The sequence below is a fragment of the Typopeltis vanoorti genome, chromosome 22 (genome assembly GCF_054136105.1).
Source record: "Typopeltis vanoorti isolate ZY-2024b chromosome 22, IOZ_Tvanoo_1.0, whole genome shotgun sequence".
NCBI lineage: Eukaryota > Metazoa > Arthropoda > Arachnida > Uropygi > Thelyphonidae > Typopeltis > Typopeltis vanoorti.
This window is the reverse complement of record NC_143570.1, coordinates 25,315,137-25,335,858: the sequence shown is the minus strand read 5'-3', so window position 1 is coordinate 25,335,858 and position 20,722 is coordinate 25,315,137. Positions and strand designations below refer to the sequence as shown.

Below are 20,722 nucleotides of genomic sequence, written 5' to 3'. Positions count from 1 at the left end.
GACAAATGTTCTTCACCAAGCTTTTCTTCCACAATTCTTCTCAACCGTTTCTCAAGTATACTTGCATAGATCTTGCCAGGAACACTCAGTTGGGAAATACCTCTGTAATTCTCACATTCAGTTTTATTTCCCTTTTTATATATGGGTACTATGAGAGCTCTACTTCAATCATAGGGAATTCGTCCCTCTGTCCAGGCTTTCTGTACAGTGCAGCCACTGTAAGACTCTTATACCACCATACTTCATCATTTCTTGTCGAATATCATCTACTCCTGCTGCCTTTCCACATTTCAAGCCTTTGATGGCTTTTTCTACTTCAAGTATAGATATGTATTCCTGACTGCATGCCTTGTCAGTGTTTTTTACCACTGTGCTGTCATCATTGCTTGTTTCATTTAGCAGTTTTTCAAAGAAATTACTCCATACAGCACTCTTTCCTCCATTCCTAAGCTTCTTCAACAACCTCCAGAATATTTTGCCACCTTTGTATTTATTTTCTATATTCTTGCCAAAGTCCTCCCATGACTTTTGTTTAGCTAGTTTTACACAGTGTTTAGCATTCTTTCATTTGTCTCTGTATTCTCTAAGAGCACAAGCTGACTTATTTAACAGGAACTTTTGATATGCTTTCTTCTTTTCTTTCACTCCCTCTTTAACTTCCTGTGTCCACCAGGGAGTTCTGATTTTTTTATTCTTGCAGACAACGTCACCACATGCTTCTCTGGCAGAATCAATCAATGTTTCCTTCAGAGTTGCCACTGAATCTCCAAGGTTTGATTCCTGTTCTCAAACTCTTTCATTTTTTCTTCAATAATCTTTGTGTATTTTAGTCTACACTTCACATCTGAGAGCTGCTCAACTTTTATTCGCTTTAAAACTTTCTTACATGTTATTCTTTTCAATATGAAATTCAATTTTATCCTGCTCAAGACTAAATAGTGATTGCTTCCAATTTCAAATCCTCTGTACACTCTGGTGTCCTGCACCAGGGAGAAAACATCACTATCAACAATAACATTGTCAATGAGACTTTTCTTATTCCTTGCCTCTTCTCTCCATGTGAATTTGTGCACATTTTTATGTTGGAACATGGTGTTAGTAATAACCAGTCCATGTCCTGAGCAGAAATCCAACAAGTATTTGCCATTATTATTAGCTTTGCTCTTTTCTCCAAATTTTCCCAAAATATTTTTGTATGTCTCACAATCATTTCCTACTCTGCTATTCAGATCCCCAACAAGGACCAACTTTTCATTTTTCATTGTGTCAGTTGCTTTCTCTAAAGCCTCAAAAAATTCCTCCACTTCTACCTTAGTAGAACCTTCTGTGGAACCATAGGCACAAATAAGTCTCATTGTCCAGTTCCTCATTCTCATATTTGTCCACATTACTCTACTTGAGACTGACTGCCATTCAAGAAGATTAGCCTCGTATTTTGTGTTGAATACTATGGCTACTCCTTCTTTTCCTTGTTTGTTATTTCCTGAATATAACATTTTGTATTTATTGCTCAGAAAGATCTCACCAGTTTTGGTCTTTTTTGTTTCAGTTACCCCTATTATGTCGATCTGGTACTTATCTAATTCCTCAGCTAGCTCCATTTCTTTGCCATTCAGGCTTCTTATGTTGTTAGTACTGATCTTTAACTCTGGTGATGTTGAGTTGGGGTTTGTTTTCAGATTTGTTCCAGTAGCTGACTTTTTGCTGTTTGCCCTGGTTCCCTGGCGAAAACAACAGGGGCCTTGTTTAACTGGGCGACGCCCCAGCCGGTATGAAATTTTGTCATGTCGTACCATCATTTTTTTATTTTGGTTTAACCAATAAGAATACAATTTGGTCGGCTAAATCCCAAATTGCCAGCCCATCCTCGTTCGTTCAGTATCCAAGTAGATACCCAACAGGGGTGCACCACGAGAAGGTGAGGATTGGGCATTAGGTCAGAAGACCTGGTCGGTTCTCCGCATTCCTTTAAAGGCTATGTGGAGGTCTCCTCTCAGTTATACAGCTTTGACCCTTAAGCACCCTATAAAAAAAAAAAAAAATTATCTCCTTTCAATTCATTCGTACCTGCCACAACTATCAATTCTTTCACCCTCTGTTTTTGCGCTCTAATACTCTCACTTACATCCTTAAATTTCGCACCCGGTGAGTACGATTTAGTTAAACTCCCATCTATCACTCCTCTTAATAATAAGTCATCATACAACACTCTTTCCTTCATTTCAGAAACTCTCCCACTCTCACGCTTATTTTTCCTTTCAGACACTTGTTTATTTCCATTAGCCGAGGCACTCTGGAAAGAGTTTTGTAGGTGCTCCAACTGCCGCTGCGCACTGTGTATCACTGCGCACAACATAGCGATCTCACTCCCTACAAATAATTCCTCTTTTTTTTCATCATTTAAACCATTTTCTCTCTCTGTATAGTTGCTTTCACTCTCTCTTTGATCACCGCTCTCATTGCCATCTTGTACATCTTGTATTTGATAATACTTTGTTCCTTGCACAGGATCGCATTTCTTAGTGTGACATTTATTCTTAGCCTTTTCTTGCATGGCACAAATACATCATATCCATATCACACTTTCATCCTCCAGATGTCCTTTTCTTTTTAGGTGGTAGATGAATTTCATCGTCTGGTGTGATATCATAACCACCCTGCTTATTGGAGGCCTGAAATGGCTTAAAAATGTTCCATGTTTGATCTCTAAGAGTGGGGTTTCCAGACTATGTGAAAAGTAATAAAATTACAAAAAAATATATATATATAAAATTGATAAAAATTGGAAAAAGAAAACCATGACTACTTCTTAAGAGATTCAACAATGATTTCTTAGGCCGTAACAGGTCACTCTAGGCCTAAATCCTTGATGGGCATGATGATGATGATAAAAATGGCAAAAAAAAATCCTTAGCCAACCCACGGTACAAATATATCATAATATCCTTTATAATAACCTTTCATGGATGGGAACCACAAATTAAAAAAAAATAATAATAAATAAAAAAAATACAATCCTGTATAAATCTCAAATCCACCCAACCATAAAATACTGTTCTCACATGCATGTGTGTGTGTATATGATCCCAAGACCTATCACACAGCAGTGCCATGTCTTGGTAAATGGTTAGGTGGAAGAGAGGAATTTGCAGATGTGTTTTTTTGAAAACCTGAAGGTTATAGTCATTGGGAAAGGCTTTTCCAAAGAATAAAGGTGTGGGAAATGAAGGTAGATTATGTGAAGTTGAAGATGATGAGTTTAGAGTTGAACTGTAAATTGATGTTGATTGGCAGCTGTTCTTGTTTGTGTGAAGAGCCATAGTGCACTGACTGGAGGGAAGTTTTAGGTGTACCACCCCAACGTTGGGCAGATTTGAGCTTTATAAATGTCAGAAGTTGAGCTGGAGAGAAGGTATACTGATTGGAATGGAAAAGAATACTGAGGAGGCTGAAGAAGCTATGAATTTGATGTGTTCATGCCAGGACAGATTGGATGTGAGAGTCAACCAAAGGGTCTTGAATGGCAAGAGGAATATTGTCAAACGTGAGGGAGAGACTGGGATGGTCTACTTGAGAAGTAAAGAGATCATTGTTTAGACGATTGATTAAACAAAGATCTTAAAGGCAAGTTACCTGAGCACTACAAAGTACAAAGTTCTGAAAACGAAGAGGAGTGGAGAGAGTACTGTTGTCAACAAAGCTAATGAAAGGAAACCATCTACCATAACGCACAGTGAATGGCTAGAGAAGAAGCTGTCAATCCATTTGCAAAGGAAGGGAACAATACTGTGGATGGTAGCTTTGTGAGGAGGCCATGATGTTACACTCAATCAGTTGCCTTGGAAATGTCATGTGAGTTCTGGAGCACAAGCTTTTAGTCCAACTGGAGGAATACCATCAGGGCCAGAAGACTTATTGGTATCAAAGGCTGATGATTTTTCTGATGTCCTTCTGGTGAAATTTCAGAGGAGAGAGACATACTGTGGATAGTTTATGGAATGATAGAAGTTCTGCTTTGGTTATCTAAGCAACAGTTGGAGGGGGAAAAAAACTGATGCCAAGAGGTCTGCCTTTTCTTTGGGAGATGTTACCATTGTACCATCAGGGTGTAAGAAAAGTGGAAACATGGAAGGACAAGAGTTGCATCCCACAGCCTTGCAAAGCTACCAGAAAGTATAACTGTCATTAGGACAGAAGATAATCTTAGTACGCTTGGACTTTACAAAGTCTGCTTTGGTTTTTTTTTTTTTTTTTTTTTTTTTTTCCCAGTTGTTACGAGCAGTAATGTAGGCTGAGTGAGAGGCTTGAGTTTTTTGACCAGAGCCATTGTGCACATGTTGAATTTCTGTTTGGACAGCTTTGGCACAGTTGTCGGAGAACCAGGGTTTGGGTAAAAGGATTTTGAGTTGGAATGGGTAATAAAGCACTCATCCCAGTGAGAATAATTTCTGTTATTAGATTAGAGCAGATGCCAAGATTGGTAGTAATAATCTGAGAATGGAAATGATGCATAAAAGTACCAAAGATCATCCTAGTTGGCACTATAGTGTGGTGTCACTGGATATGAGGCTGTTAATGACTGGGAGAAGGCTAATCTGTAATAAATGAAAGATGAATAGTAATAAGTGTATCTGAAGAGGAAGCTAATTAAGAAAAGGTGCAAGGTGTTGGAAGAAGGAAGAGGATTTTCTGGAATTCTGGTGGGTTTGTGGACAATTCGTGTTAAATCATTGCTGATAGCAAAGTTTGACTTCTTTACCAGCTTCGTCAGTGAAGTTGGAGAAGAGAAACCAGTTGGAATTGTGAACATTGAAATCATTAAAAAAGATTATCTCACTATTGGGATAGTTAGATTATATGTAATTGATTTTCAGAGATAAGTAGTCAAAGAGGTCAGTGAGGTTGTTGGAGTTTGGAGAATGGTAGAAGCAGTAAATAAAGACAATAAAGAGCGGAAGGGAGATTTTGATTGGTTATTCGAAAAATAAATTATTCGAAAAATAAAGTAGTAAATAAGATGCATACACAAAATGTATGTTAAGTGATGCAGTATCTACACATAAACAAAATTACTGTGAAGATTTCAGCAGTACATAAATAGATAACTATAGATTAACATATGTATATACAAAACAAGTCAAGGAAAGTAGTGTCTACATCTAGTAAGATTACAACAAACATTATTATAGTAATACTTCAAGAGTCAGAAAGGAATTATTATACAGCATTGATGCATAAAATTTAAGTTTAGCATTATGGTATTTACATATTAACAAAATTACAGCAGGATGATACAAATATACAAGATCAAGGCCTATGGTAATACATAATTAGTCAGATTTAACCTAATGAATAATATGTATGTATAAAAGTTAAGAAAAAGTATTTACATATAAACAAATTTATGGTCAAATGTGTTTGTACAAATTAATTCTTTCTAAAAAATTAAAAACATCATGCAATTTGCCTGAGTCTGCTAGCATTTCCCTGAGCGTATATGGCTTGGTTAAATAGGTGAAAATTTCATTCTTCTCTCATGTAAATTTTTGACAGTCTACCAGAATATGATGAATAATGAGATGTGTATTGCATTTTCACATATGGGAGGGTCATCAGCTCTCAGTAAATGAGAATGCGTAAGGTGACTGTGACCTATGCGGAGCCTAGCAAAGACAACCTCCTCCCTTCTTTTTGTACGTTGACTAGAATGCCAGTGTTTAATTTCAGGTTTAATGTTATATAATTTGTTTGTTGATGCTTCTTGCCATGTTAACTCCCACTGAGCAATTAGCTTTGATCTTATAAGTTGTCTGTATATGGAACTGTCAAACAGTATGTGGAGAAGGTATGAGCTGATTTAGCAGCTGCAGCTTCATTTCCTTTGATTCCGATGTGGCTGGGAATCCAGCTGAACTGAACATCGAAATTAAGGATTTTCATTTTGTGAAGCAGGTGTAGCACCTCATAAAGTACTGGATGCGGATTATACATAGGAGAGGAGATAGCCTGTAAAGAGCTCAATGAGTCTGTATAAATTATACACTTTTGGTAGCAGTTTTCTTTTATATGCACAAGTGCAAGCTAAATGGTATGTAACTCTGCTTTATAATTACTGTAGTCTGGTGGGATCTGATTTGAGATAATAATGTCAGGAAACACAGCAGCACAGCCAACAGAGGTGTTAGTTCTTGAACCATCAGTATAGATGGGTACGAAATCAGCTTGTGCTGCTCTGTGTGCATTAAACAATTGCAGGTAAATGGATGATGGGGTATAAGATTTCTGTAGCTGACAAAGTGAAAGGTTGCAGGATGGTGTGCAAACCTACCATGGAGGAATGCTGTTATGTTTAGTGTAGCTAATGTTATCAACATATTATACTAACAGCTTGCACAGTTTCTTTAATGCACATACCAAAAGGATGTATAGCAGTTTGATGTGTGTGATATTGAGCTTCCCAATGCAGAGAGAAGATACTATTCCATGTAAGGTGATCTGGAAGATATTTTATTTTTAGGGCGTAATTAAGAGACAACTGTTTCCATCGAAGTGATAGAGCCGGTTCATTTGCTTCAACATAGAGACTTTGAGTGGATGAAGTGTGAAAGGCACCAGTAGCTATCCGTATACCGTGATGATGGATGGAATCCAACCATCGTAGGTTACTCTGTCTTGCCGAACCATAGATGTGTGATCCATAATCCAGCTTTGAACATATAAGTGCACGATAAAGATGGAGCAATAAAGCTTGATCAGCACCCCACTCAGTAGAGGATAGAGTGCGAAGGAGGTTCAAAGTTCTTTTGCACTTTTCTCTTAGTTGACGAATGTGTGCTAGAAATGTGAGTTTTCTGTCAAAGATGAGTCCTAAGAACTTGGTTCTGTAGCTACTGGAATAACGGTATGTCCCATTCTTAGTTCAGGATCTGGGTGATGAGTGCATTTTCGATAGAAGTGTACACGGATACTTTTTTCTGTTGAAAACCTAAACCCATTATTAAGAGCCCACAGAGAGACATGATCAATTGCTTGCTGACGTTGTCTTTCAATTACCTTCATGTTACGTGAGTGACAGTAGATTGTGAAGTCATCAACATATAGAGCATTGTCTACAGTGGGAGGAAGCTGTTCAATGATTGAGTTAATTTTAATAGCAAAAAAAAAAGGGGTTACACTTAAGACAGAGCCTTGGGGAACACATTGTTCTTGATGATATGGTTTTATGGTCAAGATAGCATACTTCCTACTCTGACTTGGAAAGGTCGCCTGGACAGAAAGTTTTTAATAAATATAGGGAGGTGTCCTTTGAAACCTAGGTTATAGAGGTCTTTTAATATGCCATATCTCCAGGCTGTGTCATAGGCTTTTTCCATGTCAATAAAAACTGAGACAAGATGTTCTCGCTTCAGAAATGCATCTCTTATACAAGTTTCTAACCGAACTAAATGGTCTAAAGTTGATCCACGTGTATTGGAGAGAACCACGTGTATTGGAGAGAACAGTGTTGCTTTCTAAATACCAGATAAGTCTGGCATTAACCATTTTCTCTAGTATCTTACAAAGACAGCTGGTCAGAGCAATGGATCAATAATTATTTGCTTGTGTTGGATCTTTTCCTAGTTTTGGGATAGCAATGACAATTGACTTATGCCAAGAATTTGGAAACTCTTCCTCTGCAAGTATATAATAAGAGAAGAAGATCCATAGAAGATGATGGTAGATGTTTTATCATTTCATAATGGATGTCTTCAGGTTCTACTGCACTAGGGTGAGATTGTAGGAGAGCTCTTTTTAGTTCCTCCTTGACAAATGGCTGATTATATGGCTGAAGAATGTTGGTAGAAAAATTAAGCCTGTTTCTCTTGCTTCTCTTTCAGTATTGAAAATTCCAGAGAATATGAAGATGTTGCTGAGATTTTAGCAAAAGTTTCCTCCCAAAGTATCTGCAATATCTTTGGGATCAGCAAGAACACTTCCATTATAGTCTAAGGTGGACAAACAGTGTGTACTATATCTGCCTTCCATTTTCTGGATTTTATCCCATACAATTTTTGGTCATTTGATTAATTGATGTAGTAAATTGGATCCATGATTGTTTTTGACTCTGACGTTTTACATAACATGCTTTGGCTCGAGCGTGCTTGAAAGTTATTAAATTTGATGTGGTGGGGTATCTATGAAATATGCTCCAGGCTCTGTGTTAATCTATTTTGGCTGCCTGACATTCTGGGTTCCATCAAGGCTTTGGATAGACTGGAAATCAAGATGTTTTGGGGATGGGGGTTGTTGCTGCTTGGACAATGCATTCTGTTATATATTTTACAGCTGCATTGATAGGTGTTTGACTGATGGCATCAGCATTAAATTTTGCAAGATGAGAGAAAGTGTTCCAGTCAGCCTGGTCCATTTTCCATATAGGTATCCGTGTGGGTGAACATGGTTCCAGTGAAGACATTGTGCAGAGAACAGGAAAGTGATCACTTCCATATATGTTCTCTCAACGTCCCACGTGATCAGTGGAAGAATGGATGGGGGAGCAGATTGTAAGATCAATTGCAGAATATGAGCAGGTAGGCATATGGAAGAAAGTATTGAATTTATTTTTTAAAAGGGAGAGGTTAGTATTATCAAGAAGTTTTTCAATGATTCGACCTCGTCTATTAGTGTTGGCACTAACCCTTAGAGTATTGTGACCGTTAAAGTCACCCATCAAAAGTATGGGTTCAGGCAGTTGCGAGATAAGGTTATCAAGATCAATTTCATTTAACTCAGCATTTGGTGGTAAATAAATTGAACATACTGTAATAAGAAATCCCACAGAGAAGCGAATCGCTACTACTTCCAGAGAAGTATTAAGTTTGACCTGATGGAAAGGAATATGACTTACCACTAGGATAGCTACTCCTCCATGAGCAGGACCATCTCCAGTTCTATCCTTACGTACAAGAGTGAAATTCCTAAAGGTATGGTCCTCATTGGGTCTTAAGTAAGTTTCCTGTAGACAGAAACAGAAAGGTTTGTGTTTCTGCAACAACATCTTGATATCATCAATATTCTGGCAGATTCCACGACAGTTCCATTGTAAAAAATTTCCTTTTGTCTTGATTTTATTGACATCTGGTTTTCGAGAGGTTGAGGGATTACCTTTGTCAGATTTATATTTATCCACTGTTTTAGGGAAATATGGATGGCCAATGTCCATCCCTTCCTCTGGTAGAGTGTTCAAAACATCAAATGTGTTAGGGTCAGTTGGTATGTTTAGTTTGCTTTTAGTGGGTATCGAGGTATCCGTTTTTTCTGTGCGAGTGTCTGGTGGTTTATCTTTGAGTGAAGTTCTCCACCATAATTTTTTTGACAGGTGAGTTTTCATTGAATGGGACTATTTTTGAAGTTGTCTCTGGAGTAAGGCCATAGGTCTTGTGATTAATGCACTCAACAGAGAAGCACTTGCGATTGTAAAGTTCAGGTATGGTGGAATAAACATGCATGTTTGAGTTGCTGTTGGCACTTTTTTAATTGTTACTTTTTTAGCATAACAGGATCGTAGAACAGGTGTAATGGTGGCCAGCTTTCTTTTTGCATCCTGATATGTTATGTTTTGTTCTGTTTTAATTTTTTGTATCTCTTTTTCATCTTTCCATTTCTGACATGCACGAGAGTATGCTGGATGATCTCCCTGACAGTTGACACATTTAGCTTTTTTTTTCACAGCAAGATTTATTATCATGTTCTTTACTACCACATCGGGCACAGGTAGTAGAACCACGACAGGCAGTTTGGGCATGTCCATATCTTTGACATTTAAAGCATCTCAGCGGGTTAGGGATGTATGTTCTAACAGGACAGCTGAGATACCCTGCTTTTACAGATGTCAGAGGCCTAGGTGTATCAAAAGTAAGGATGATGTTCTTGAGACCAGGCGACCATCCCTGCGTATCAGAATGCACTTCACACCTGTCACTCCTTGATCTTTAAGCTCTGAACATATCTCCTCATCAGGAACATCAAGGAGATCCCATTCTGATATCACTCCTCTACCGAATTGAGTGTTCTGTGAGGTGTTACTGCAATTTGTATTCCACCCATTGTTGTTGCTCTCAGTAGTTTTTCAGAATGTTGTTTGCGCATTGTTTCCACTAGGATATCACCAGAACGCAGTTTCTTGACAGTTTTGGGAGGTCCTGCCAGTCCTTCTAAACCTTTTTGGATAAAGAAGGGTGACATTTTCCTAATTGGTTTTTCACCTGTTGCATGAATGATTAAAAAGGTTGGTACATTTATATTAGTATCCGATATCTTTTGTTTCTTACTTATGTTTCCATATGCTGTGTCCATATTATCAGTACTTGGTTGGGACTTTGTTAGGGTCCCTGAAACATTTGAGGATGAAGAATTCATATTTAAGGAATTTTTAATTCGGCGCCAGAGCTCCCTACCCACCACGGAGCCATATATGGGCGCCCACTACCCGGCAAGCAAAGACTCCGCTCAGGAGTGGAATGCCAGGTCTAGGATATCGACCCCAGGCCATGGGGTGAGAGATTTACTGCAACACCGTTGACCCTTGCAGGTAAGCCACTAGCTGATTGATCCTGGCTGGGCCAGCCAGGACCACCCATCTTGCTGAAGCAGGGGCCAAAGTAGTGCAAGACCACCAGGATCCCCCTTTCCGGATGTCCACAGGTCGCACCGCACGGCAAACACGGCGGCAGGGCATTGGATCCCAGTGATGGTGGTCTGGAAAAAGGATAGTGAAAAAGACTCAGGAGAAGTAGAGCAAAGAATACGGGAAGAAAAGCAAAGAAAAAGAGGAAGAATGAAAAGGGCCAGGTACCATCACTGGGAAGTCCCCTCCACCACGAACAGGTGCCCCACATGGAGAGGGAGAGATTTTGAGCCAGATGTTATAAAGGGGATTCACGCAGGTTCCATCCTTCTTGTATCATTGCAAAAGGCATCATGGAAGATGTAATGAGGAAACTCGAGGCGAGATGTCTTTGTAGAAGGTGCCAGTCGTGGTTCAGTGATAAATATTGTATCAGATTTTGATCTGTGTAGGTGGTGGTGCACGTCAACAATATTGAAATTAAGATTCCTAATGTCAGTGAAGATTTTTTTTTTACCGTTTTATAGCTGCACCCGTGAATGGAAAAGGTACCGGTTTCCTGGTTAAAAGATTTGAATGAGGGGAGTAAGAATGGGATGGCCTTCACCTACACTGCATGCATGAAAAAAAATGGGGAAGACAGGAACTAGAAAACTTACTTTAGAGATGAAACATGGCAAATACCACTTTGGACCTCTAAAAAGTGGAGCAGTAATGTTTCACTAGGAGATGATATATATCTACCAGCTAGAGTTCTAGTTGGCATTTGGGGTAATGCATCATAAATTGTTCTTGATCGTGTCTTCTTAATTGATGACTCCTCTCTTACAGACCCACTCTATCTCACAGATGATTTCAGTGGATTACATGCCAAAAAAAAAATAAATCCTCCATTAACATTCCAGATCCACTTTATAAATAAATGTATGTGTGATGATCTGTTAGTTGCAAGCTCATGTCAATTTGCATCTTCAATCTTCCAAATCACACATACTTTCCCTAGCAGGATTTTTTTTTTTTTTTCCATGCACTACACATCCGACTTTTCCTAGTTGCATATTTCATCTGAGATGTCATTTGTACGTATGTTTAGTCCAATATTTTAAGTTAGAGTCCAACTTAGAATTTCCTCTTATTAAAAGAAAGGATAATAAAGAGCTATTATTTCATACTTAGGTATCAAAAACACATTTATTTTTAAAACTTAAAAAAAAAAAAAACCTTTGAATGTTGCCCTACCAAAAGAAATAAACTCTTCCCAGGAGTCTTTGCATCTACCTTTTATTAAAATTGATATATATATATATATATATATCAATTTTAATAAAAGGTATATATATATATATATATATATATATATATATGGATTTCAGTAGCCTGAAAGCCGTTTTGAAATATTGGTTGTCATTAGAAACCAGGCAGAAATCCTGGAGAGCAAAATCCTTTTCAGTACTATGAATTTTGTGTTTTAAGGTAGTATACAGCGCATTTGACTTCCACTGTAGTCAGTTTACAGGGACTATCAGAATAATTTGTTATAGTAGATGGTTTGATATAGTGAATTTCCTTTATTCCTTTAGAGTAGCATTTGAGAACTTGAGTTAGTGGAATATTTCAGTAGTTTGTTGTAGTGAGTGAATTTTGTGATGAGAACTCAGTCATCTGTATTAAGCCAGCTCTCACACCAATGGTTGCATCCTTGTATGTTGTCTGTAACTCTTGCGACAAACATTGGTTTGATACTTTGCCCTGAAACAGTAATAGATATTTATTATCATTTTAATATTTTTTTGATACCAAATGTAGTATCAAATTTTCAACTTCTATAGAAATTGATTTGCTCCATTCTATCAAATTCATTTGTTGTCTCTATGGATCTCCTAATGATATTCACGATTGTGAACTTTTTGATTTCTTTTCCTTAAATCTGTATTTTCTCCAGTTGATCTAGATAATTCTAATTGCTCTCCAAATGCTTATGATTTCCTCATTCTCACTGACAGTCCTTCTCAATATACCTTGGATGTTATTTGTCCTCTAAGCAATTTAGATGAGGATCCAGTGTTTTTTCCCTAGTTCAACTATAGCTGTTTTCATGCCCATGTTGTCTGGCATTAGAAGAATGCTATGTGGTATGATCTTTGTGATTTCTGTGCTTTGTTTCCTTCACTGAATAATCATTTTCGGTTTCTGATATAATGCTGAAATAATTCTTGATTCTTACTATGGCACACCTCTTGGTTCTCCTGGACTGTTAAGAAAAGAATCAAGGATATTGTATCTGACTTATCAAAATCTCCATCTTCCTTTTCCTGCTAATGTAGCGAAATGGGCTGTGTGTTGTACTGTGATTACATTTATATAAAACATGATACCCTAAAGTATCCAGGAGTTTGGTGTTACTGCAGCACACTGTATTAATACATTGAGTTGCATGTGGAAGAACATCTGAGAGACATCGCATGTGGAAGAACATCCGAGAGACATCACATATAGCAGAACTAGAAACCAGTGCACTATCTAGTCCCATTCTTAATTTTGCTCTCTCTAATAATAAAGATTCTGTTACCCATCCAGTGATCTTGAACAAATCAGAAAACATATTTTGACATTTAGACGCATTGATGAACTTGAAGAGAAGAATTGTGGAATTAATAGGTATTGTCCTCAATCCAGTTCCTCTTAATACCAACCTTAGCTATAACTTATCTGATTGTCACTCTTCAACTATCCAGCTTTGGTACACAAGATCATGCCTGTGCGAATATGCCCAATAATACTATGGCATCTAGAATAGACATTCTAGGAAAATCAAATGTCAGCAAGTTAATTTATAGCTGTTAATTTATAGCCGTTGTTAATTTATAGCTGTTAATTTATAGCTGTTGTTCTCTTGTAGTGTATATTTTTGTATTATGTTATGCACCTGATGAAGTCTTCTAAGATGAAACTAATTATTCATTCAAATAATAAATTTTTTTTTTCTATTTTGGTATCTTTTGGCTTCTAGTCATTAAATTTCTTTAATTATGTCATATAGCCAAGTAAATCCATTCCATCAAATATATATATGTAAAATTATTACATTTAACTTGCTTCTGATCTATATTCAGGCAAACTATCAAGACTTCCAAAACTAATGAGAAAGCCTGAAGATAGGAAACTTGCCTCATGTCCAGATGGACATGAGGCAATCATGCTTTAGGCCTGTGTGTTAGGTAGTAGTTTTTCCTCTAAAACTCAAGTTTCTCTGAATGTAATTCCAAACAACAGCTTTTTGATTCTGAAAGTTTATTTTTTCACTTGGTTAGAGTATAATAAAATTAGTTTAATCCTTTATCCAAGTGTGAGCAAACAAAGTTTGCGCCTGAAGTATCTTCAGGACTAGGGTAAAGTGATACAACACCAGGACAACTCGTTGTAAAGGTGGAGAAAGCTGCCAACACTCCTAACTCAGTATCTCCTATAATGCAAAACACATCTCCTTGCGGATATGTCTAATGTTATGCATTAAAGGAAGAGCCACTACCCAGACTAGTTTCGACCTTTATTGAGGTCTCTTCAGTGGGAGCCAGGCCCTAGTGGAAATACCAGGCAGAAGCATTAGCAGGTCATCTCTACCTATAGGAGTTGCCAAATGGTGTGCCACCCTTTTTTTAATAAATTACTCTGGATTTAGAGAAAGATGTTGAAAGTTTATTTTTTCACTTGGTTAGAGTATAATAAAATTAGTTTAATCCTTTATCCAAGTGTGAGCAAACAAAGTTTGCGCCTGAAGTATCTTCAGGACTAGGGTAAAGTGATACAACACCAGGGCAACTCGTTGTAAAGGTGGAGAAAGCTACCAACACTCCTAACTCAGTATCTCCTATAATGCAAAACACATCTCCTTGCGGATATGTCTAATGTTATGCATTAAAGGAAGAGCCACTACCCAGACTAGTTTCGACCTTTATTGAGGTAGAATGGGAGTTCATGTCTCTCATCATTGGCCTTTGGAGAATAAAGCATGCTGAGGATCAGCAGACAGTAAAAGAGGAGTATGATATAAGATAGAGTAGGATAGTAGGAGGTAAAAAGAGGCCTCAGTCAACCTGTTTAGCCTTATTGGCTAATTGGTCTGTAACATATAATCTCAATTTACCTGTTCAGAAAAGGTTAAACATAGACTTTTGTCTCTAGTTCTCATATTATTTTATCTAAAGTAATGATTTACTCCAGTATTAATGGAGGTTCTTTTTATGTTACTAGATATAATATCCTTATTTTTATTCCAGGTAAATAATATATATAATTTTTTTTTTTTTTTTTTTTTTTTTTTTTTTTTTAAAAACAGGATATAAATAATAGGACTTGTTTAAATATTTATTTTAAATCTAAAATAACGGGACTTAAGGTCCGGTAAGTAGGAATGAATAGGAACTTACTGAGGAACTTGTATACCTGGTACCACTGGGACTTAGAATGGGGAAGAGACTGGCCCGGGAGATGCCGCTCACGAGGAGCGGCACCGCCTCGCAGTAAGCCTTCGCCGCCCGGGTTCTCAGCTCTCCCCCCCTTGTTTGGAGTAAAGAAACCGTGCCAGCGAAAGCTTTCTGGCTAGGGGAAACAGAGTGGTTATTCTTTTTCCTGGGGTGGGGGGGGATGGTGGGTTTTTTTTTTGGGTTCTAAAGAGATATACAGGGCTTGATGCGTCCCTGTATAAGAAAGCATATTATCGGTGGTTTGCAGTATTGATTCACAAATTTAAAGTCTCCTAGTAAGTGCCTTTCTTGTGCAAGAAATTTGTGTAAGTAGAAAAAGAAACCTTTTCTTATTCTTGCATACATTAAATTTGCGTCTCGTACCTGGGATTTTTTCCGTACTTTCCAGATGTGATATTTTAGTACATTGATTAGGAAGATAGTGAACTTTTGGGTTTTTTGGACTGGTGGCGGGAATTGTAGTCGTACTACCTCTTCTACTGTCAGCATGGGGATTCCCAATGCTGTGCTGAGTCTCCGCCAGATGCGTTGGGCTGGTGGGCAAAAATAAAAGAAGTGGTCCACCGTTTCCACGTCCCGGCAGACATCGCAGAATGGGTCGCATGGGTTAGGTACATACCGGGATTTCACCTGTTTCACCGGGAGCCGCCCGTAGGCTATTCTCCAGGCTAGATCCCGATGAAAAGGCTGTCCCCAGCTATTTTTGATGTTTCTGAAGAGAATTTCATTATTTGTACTAAGATTGGGTGTATCACGCCTGGAAAGTTGGAAGAAATCCCAGTATACTGCTTTGGGTTTGTGTGTGAGGATTGCTATTCCTCTGTCTCTGAGTGTTGTGATCGATTTCACTACTGTACGGTACCACTTGGGCACCCCTCTTGCGCAGGGTCCAGCATAATCCGTGATCCCAAAGAGGGGGAGGAAAAGTCCTATAAAATATCTAATTAGTAGGCCAGAAATGTGGTTGGAGTTTAAGGCCTTCCGTACGGTTTTGAACGTGTTTGCTTGTAGCAAGCTTCTGTGATCGGGCAGAGCATAACCCCCTTCTTCCTGTTTGAGTTGTAGATATTCTTTCTTTACTTCGCGTTTTCTCCCATTCCAGAAGAAATCCAGGAGTTCTTTTGATAATTTATTTTCTTGTGCCAGTGTGATGCCTGTGATATTGACAGTGTGCATCAGCATTGGGGTGACGATTGTTTTTATTACTGTCGCTCTGCCATAAAAGGAGAAGAAGGTTGGTTTGAACAGCCTTATCCTTTCCCTGCTTGTCTCCTGCAATTTTTGGATTGGTAGTGCTAGGGTGTCTGAAAAGGGCACGCCTAGTATAGTTAGAGGCTGTGTCTGTAGCGTTAAACCGTAGGGAAGTCCAGTGCTATGGAAATTTCCGAAACTTTTGATTTTGGTTTTTTGTGCGTTAACGCGAAGACCACTGACTATGCTGAATTTTTGCAGCGTGTGCAGATAGATATAGATGGACTCAGAGTCTCTGAGTGTAGCCACTACATCGTCTGCATATGCCACTATTTTGCATTGTCTGGAGCCTTGGGGCAGTGGAATACCGTTAATTGCGGGGGTGTTATCAATTCTTTTGATTAGGGGTTCTAATACTAGGGAGAAGAGGAGGGGGCTTAGCGGGCAGCCTTGCCTAACCCCTCTCTTTATGCGGATTGGTTCTGTTAGAAACCCATTAATAGATAGTTGGGTCGTGGCTTCCGCATACATGTTTTTAATTGTACGCCGAAGTCTCGGGCCCACGCCTGTTTTTAGTAGGATGTTCTGCAAGTACCTGTGGTTGACGCTGTCAAACGCTTTCTCCAGGTCGGTGGAGAGAAGTGCCAGGGGGTATTTTTTCTCTTTGGCCAGTTTGATCAAGTCTCTTAACAAAAAGAGATTGAATTCCATAGATCTACCAGGGATCCCATAGACCTGTGAGCTTGTTATTATTTTTTCGATACCACCCTTGAGGCGCATGCAGATAATTTTTGCAAAAATCTTGTAGTCTACGTTGGTTAGGGAGATTGGACGCCAGTTATTCGACAAAGTCCGATCTCGGTCTTTCTTGGGGATAAAGATGGTGTGGCTCTTAACGAATTCCTCGGGGATGTTTCCCGAAGTGAGGAATTCGTTAAAGATGTTTATTAACGCTGCCAATGCAAATTCCCAGATAGATCTATAGAATAGATCTATAGAGAAAGATGTTGAAAGTTTATTTTACTAACCAAGTGAAAAAATAAACTTTCAACATCTTTCTCTAAATCCAGAGTAATTTATTAAAAAAAGGGTGGCACACCATTTGGCAACTCCTATAGGTAGAGATGACCTGCTAATGCTTCTGCCTGGTATTTCCACTAGGGCCTGGCTCCCACTGAAGAGACCTCAATAAAGGTCGAAACTAGTCTGGGTAGTGGCTCTTCCTTTAATGCATAACATTAGACATATCTGCAAGGAGATGTGTTTTGCATTATAGGAGATACTGAGTTAGGAGTGTTGGTAGCTTTCTCCACCTTTACAACGAGTTGCCCTGGTGTTGTATCACTTTACCCTAGTCCTGAAGATACTTCAGGCGCAAACTTTGTTTGCTCACACTTGGATAAAGGATTAAACTAATTTTATTATACTCTAACCAAGTGAAAAAATAAACTTTCAACATCTTTCTCTAAATCCAGAGTAATTTATTAAAAAAAGGGTGGCACACCATTTGGCAACTCCTATAGGTAGAGATGACCTGCTAATGCTTCTGCCTGGTATTTCCACTAGGGCCTGGCTCCCACTGAAGAGACCTCAATAAAGGTCGAAACTAGTCTGGGTAGTGGCTCTTCCTTTAATGCATAACATTAGACATATCCGCAAGGAGATGTGTTTTGCATTATAGGAGATACTGAGTTAGGAGTGTTGGTAGCTTTCTCCACCTTTACAACGAGTTGCCCTGGTGTTGTATCACTTTACCCTAGTCCTGAAGATACTTCAGGCGCAAACTTTGTTTGCTCACACTTGGATAAAGGATTAAACTAATTTTATTATAGCTTTTTGATTCCTTGCCAAATCTATTTGCCATAAGTTTTGGTCACCACTGCTTCTACCTCTTTTGCACTTATATAGTGCAAAAGGAGATAGTAAACTATTAATTATTATCCACAAATGTAGTCAATCTTTGACTTCTTATTTTCCCTTCTATTTTTGTATTGATGATCTCAGTAAATGTCTTTCCAAATTCATAACATTCTCTACCTGCTTTGCTTTTTCACCAAAAAACAGATGAGAATAATTTTGTTCAAATAGATGTCTAAAAGTATCGTGGTTCTGATAAATATTTCTCCTGTGAAATTCCCAGTTGTTCCATAGGATCTGAAATCTCCCATAAAGGTATGCCCTTTATGGGAGATTTCATGGGATTATTGTATAGGATTTTCTCCCTTTATGGGAGAAAATCCTATACAATATCCATATTATGTATCAGTATAATATGCATGGGATTTTCATTCCATTTATTCATTCCAGCTAACACAAATGATGTATGTACAATACATCATTTGTATTAACTATATAAATAAATGAATATCTTTCTGTGACCATATATTTTATATGAAATATCATGCTGATTTAATATTTATTAAATCAGTTGTGTTATCAGTAGCATTCCTTGATTAGTAGAAGCTGTAAAATGTTTTTTGTTTGTTTTATTTTTTTGTTCACTTTTTAGATGGAATCGTTCTTCGCCCTGAAGATTTTCATAAGGCACAGAAGTACTGTAAATGGGCAGGAAGTGCACTGCAGTATGAAGATGTACCTACTGCAATTGAAAACTTACAGAAAGCATTGTTGCTTCTAACAACAGGAAAAAATGAATGACTTAACAACCATTTCAGAGCTGGATGTATAAATACAACATAAAGCCTTTAAAATTTGTTAATGTAGCACATAGAAAGGCTATGTATTGTATTATGACTGTATGTATATATATGTATGTAGAAATGTTACATGACATTTAACTTGCTTCTGGACAGTATTCTGACAATTTTCAAATAGTGCCTAAAGATTGTGCTTGTGCTTGCTTGCACAGTGAACTTGAATTAAGGTATTCCTGCCTTAATAGCTGTGATACATGTTATCCTTTCTGTGTATGTTGTTATTGCTGCCAACCGAACTTGTTATAGTTACAGTTATTATCTTCTTATATTCATCTTGCATTATTATAGACATTTAACTGATAATTTAATTTTCTAAATTTAGTTTGTAATCTTTAATTTTGTATCTAAAATACTAATTTTATTTTTAATTTCTTTATAATACACTGACAATGTGATATTATACCACTGAATGTGCATGTTAAGTTTTATTGTGATTTTTTTATTGTTTGAAATTCCTGATTTTGGAAATTGCAAAAAAACTTGATTTAATTAAAGTCATGGTTATTTTAAAAACAGCATATATAGTATATTTAGCGTAGAAAGAAAGAAATTTTTTGTACACCTAAATGTTCTTGCAAATTACATTTGTTTAAAATATTTTGGGTTTAGCATTATAATAATATATAAGTTAGAAGGTTTTTCAGAATTGTAATAACTGACTGTTTTAGTGAAAGAATACTGGTTTAATTGTTATGTCAGCTGTTATTCTTTTGTGCTCTGCAACACTAGCATAAAAGAAAGACTGTTGGTTTGTGCTCAAAAAATTAGCTCAATAATATGATTTAATAAAATTGCAAAAGTAATTTTAATGCCTTCATTCATGTGTGCTATTGCATTGTTTAACTGCTGTTATTTGTAACTGCAAGTGTTTACAGTTATGATTTTTACTATTGTTCAGTATGTGTTATAGTACCATAAAATTTCCATTACATATATTGAAGTTTGTTCAGTTTTTAATTTTACTCTAGCTTCTTATTAAATTAATAAATGTGTGTTATCTTTAATGATTTTTGTATTTATTGTAATTATACAATCAACTTTGCAATAGTAAAATTATTAGAAAATTATAGGTTTTATATATATATACACACACACACACAAACTTCGATAATTTAAATATATGTATTGTTAGCACTAATTGTATTTCCACCCTATTTGTTTTCATTATATTTACTTTGAAATATAGTAAATTGAATTTTCGAACTGATAGCAATCTGCTTAAAACTATGGAACTAAGTGCTGCGTGCAAATATTACAGTGCCTCATTTTGACCATGCATTATGTGAAACTAAAACGAATTTCAGATTTATTTTAAATTAGATTTGCTGACAATTCCCCCCCCCCCCCATCAAACATCAATTTCATGTCAGCAAATCTTATTTAAAATAAACCTGAGATTTATTTGATTTGTTTTGTAGATAAAGAAAGTACCTAAATCTGATGAATGTAAGCAACAAAGGAACATTAACTTCCTGTAATACTACTAAATAACATAACAGATAAGGAGGTTAATGTTCCTTTGTTGCTTACATTCATCAAATTTAGGTACTTTCTTTATCTACAAAACAAATCAAATCTCACGTTTATTTTAAATAAGATTTGCTGACATGAAGTTGATATTTTTTATTTTTCCTTATCTGTTGATATGTTATTTAGTAGTATTACTTAAAACATACTCCCGTATGTTTTATTTATCACATTTAGATACATTTTTTTATCTACAA

The 20,722-nt window shown here is 37.1% G+C and overlaps 1 protein-coding gene across 1 annotated transcript in view; it reads left to right on the top strand.

Annotated features, from left to right (window-relative positions):
* The window catches only part of Vta1 (vesicle trafficking 1), a 117,349-nt gene extending 97,284 nt beyond the window's left edge, over nt 1–20,065 (top strand). The window contains exon 7 of the mRNA XM_090411764.1: nt 18,791–20,065. Within this exon, the coding sequence (XP_090267890.1) occupies nt 18,791–18,939 (149 nt within the window). The 3' untranslated portion in view covers nt 18,940–20,065. The remainder of the gene's footprint in view (nt 1–18,790) is intronic.
* Nucleotides 20,066–20,722: the final 657 nt, after the last annotated feature.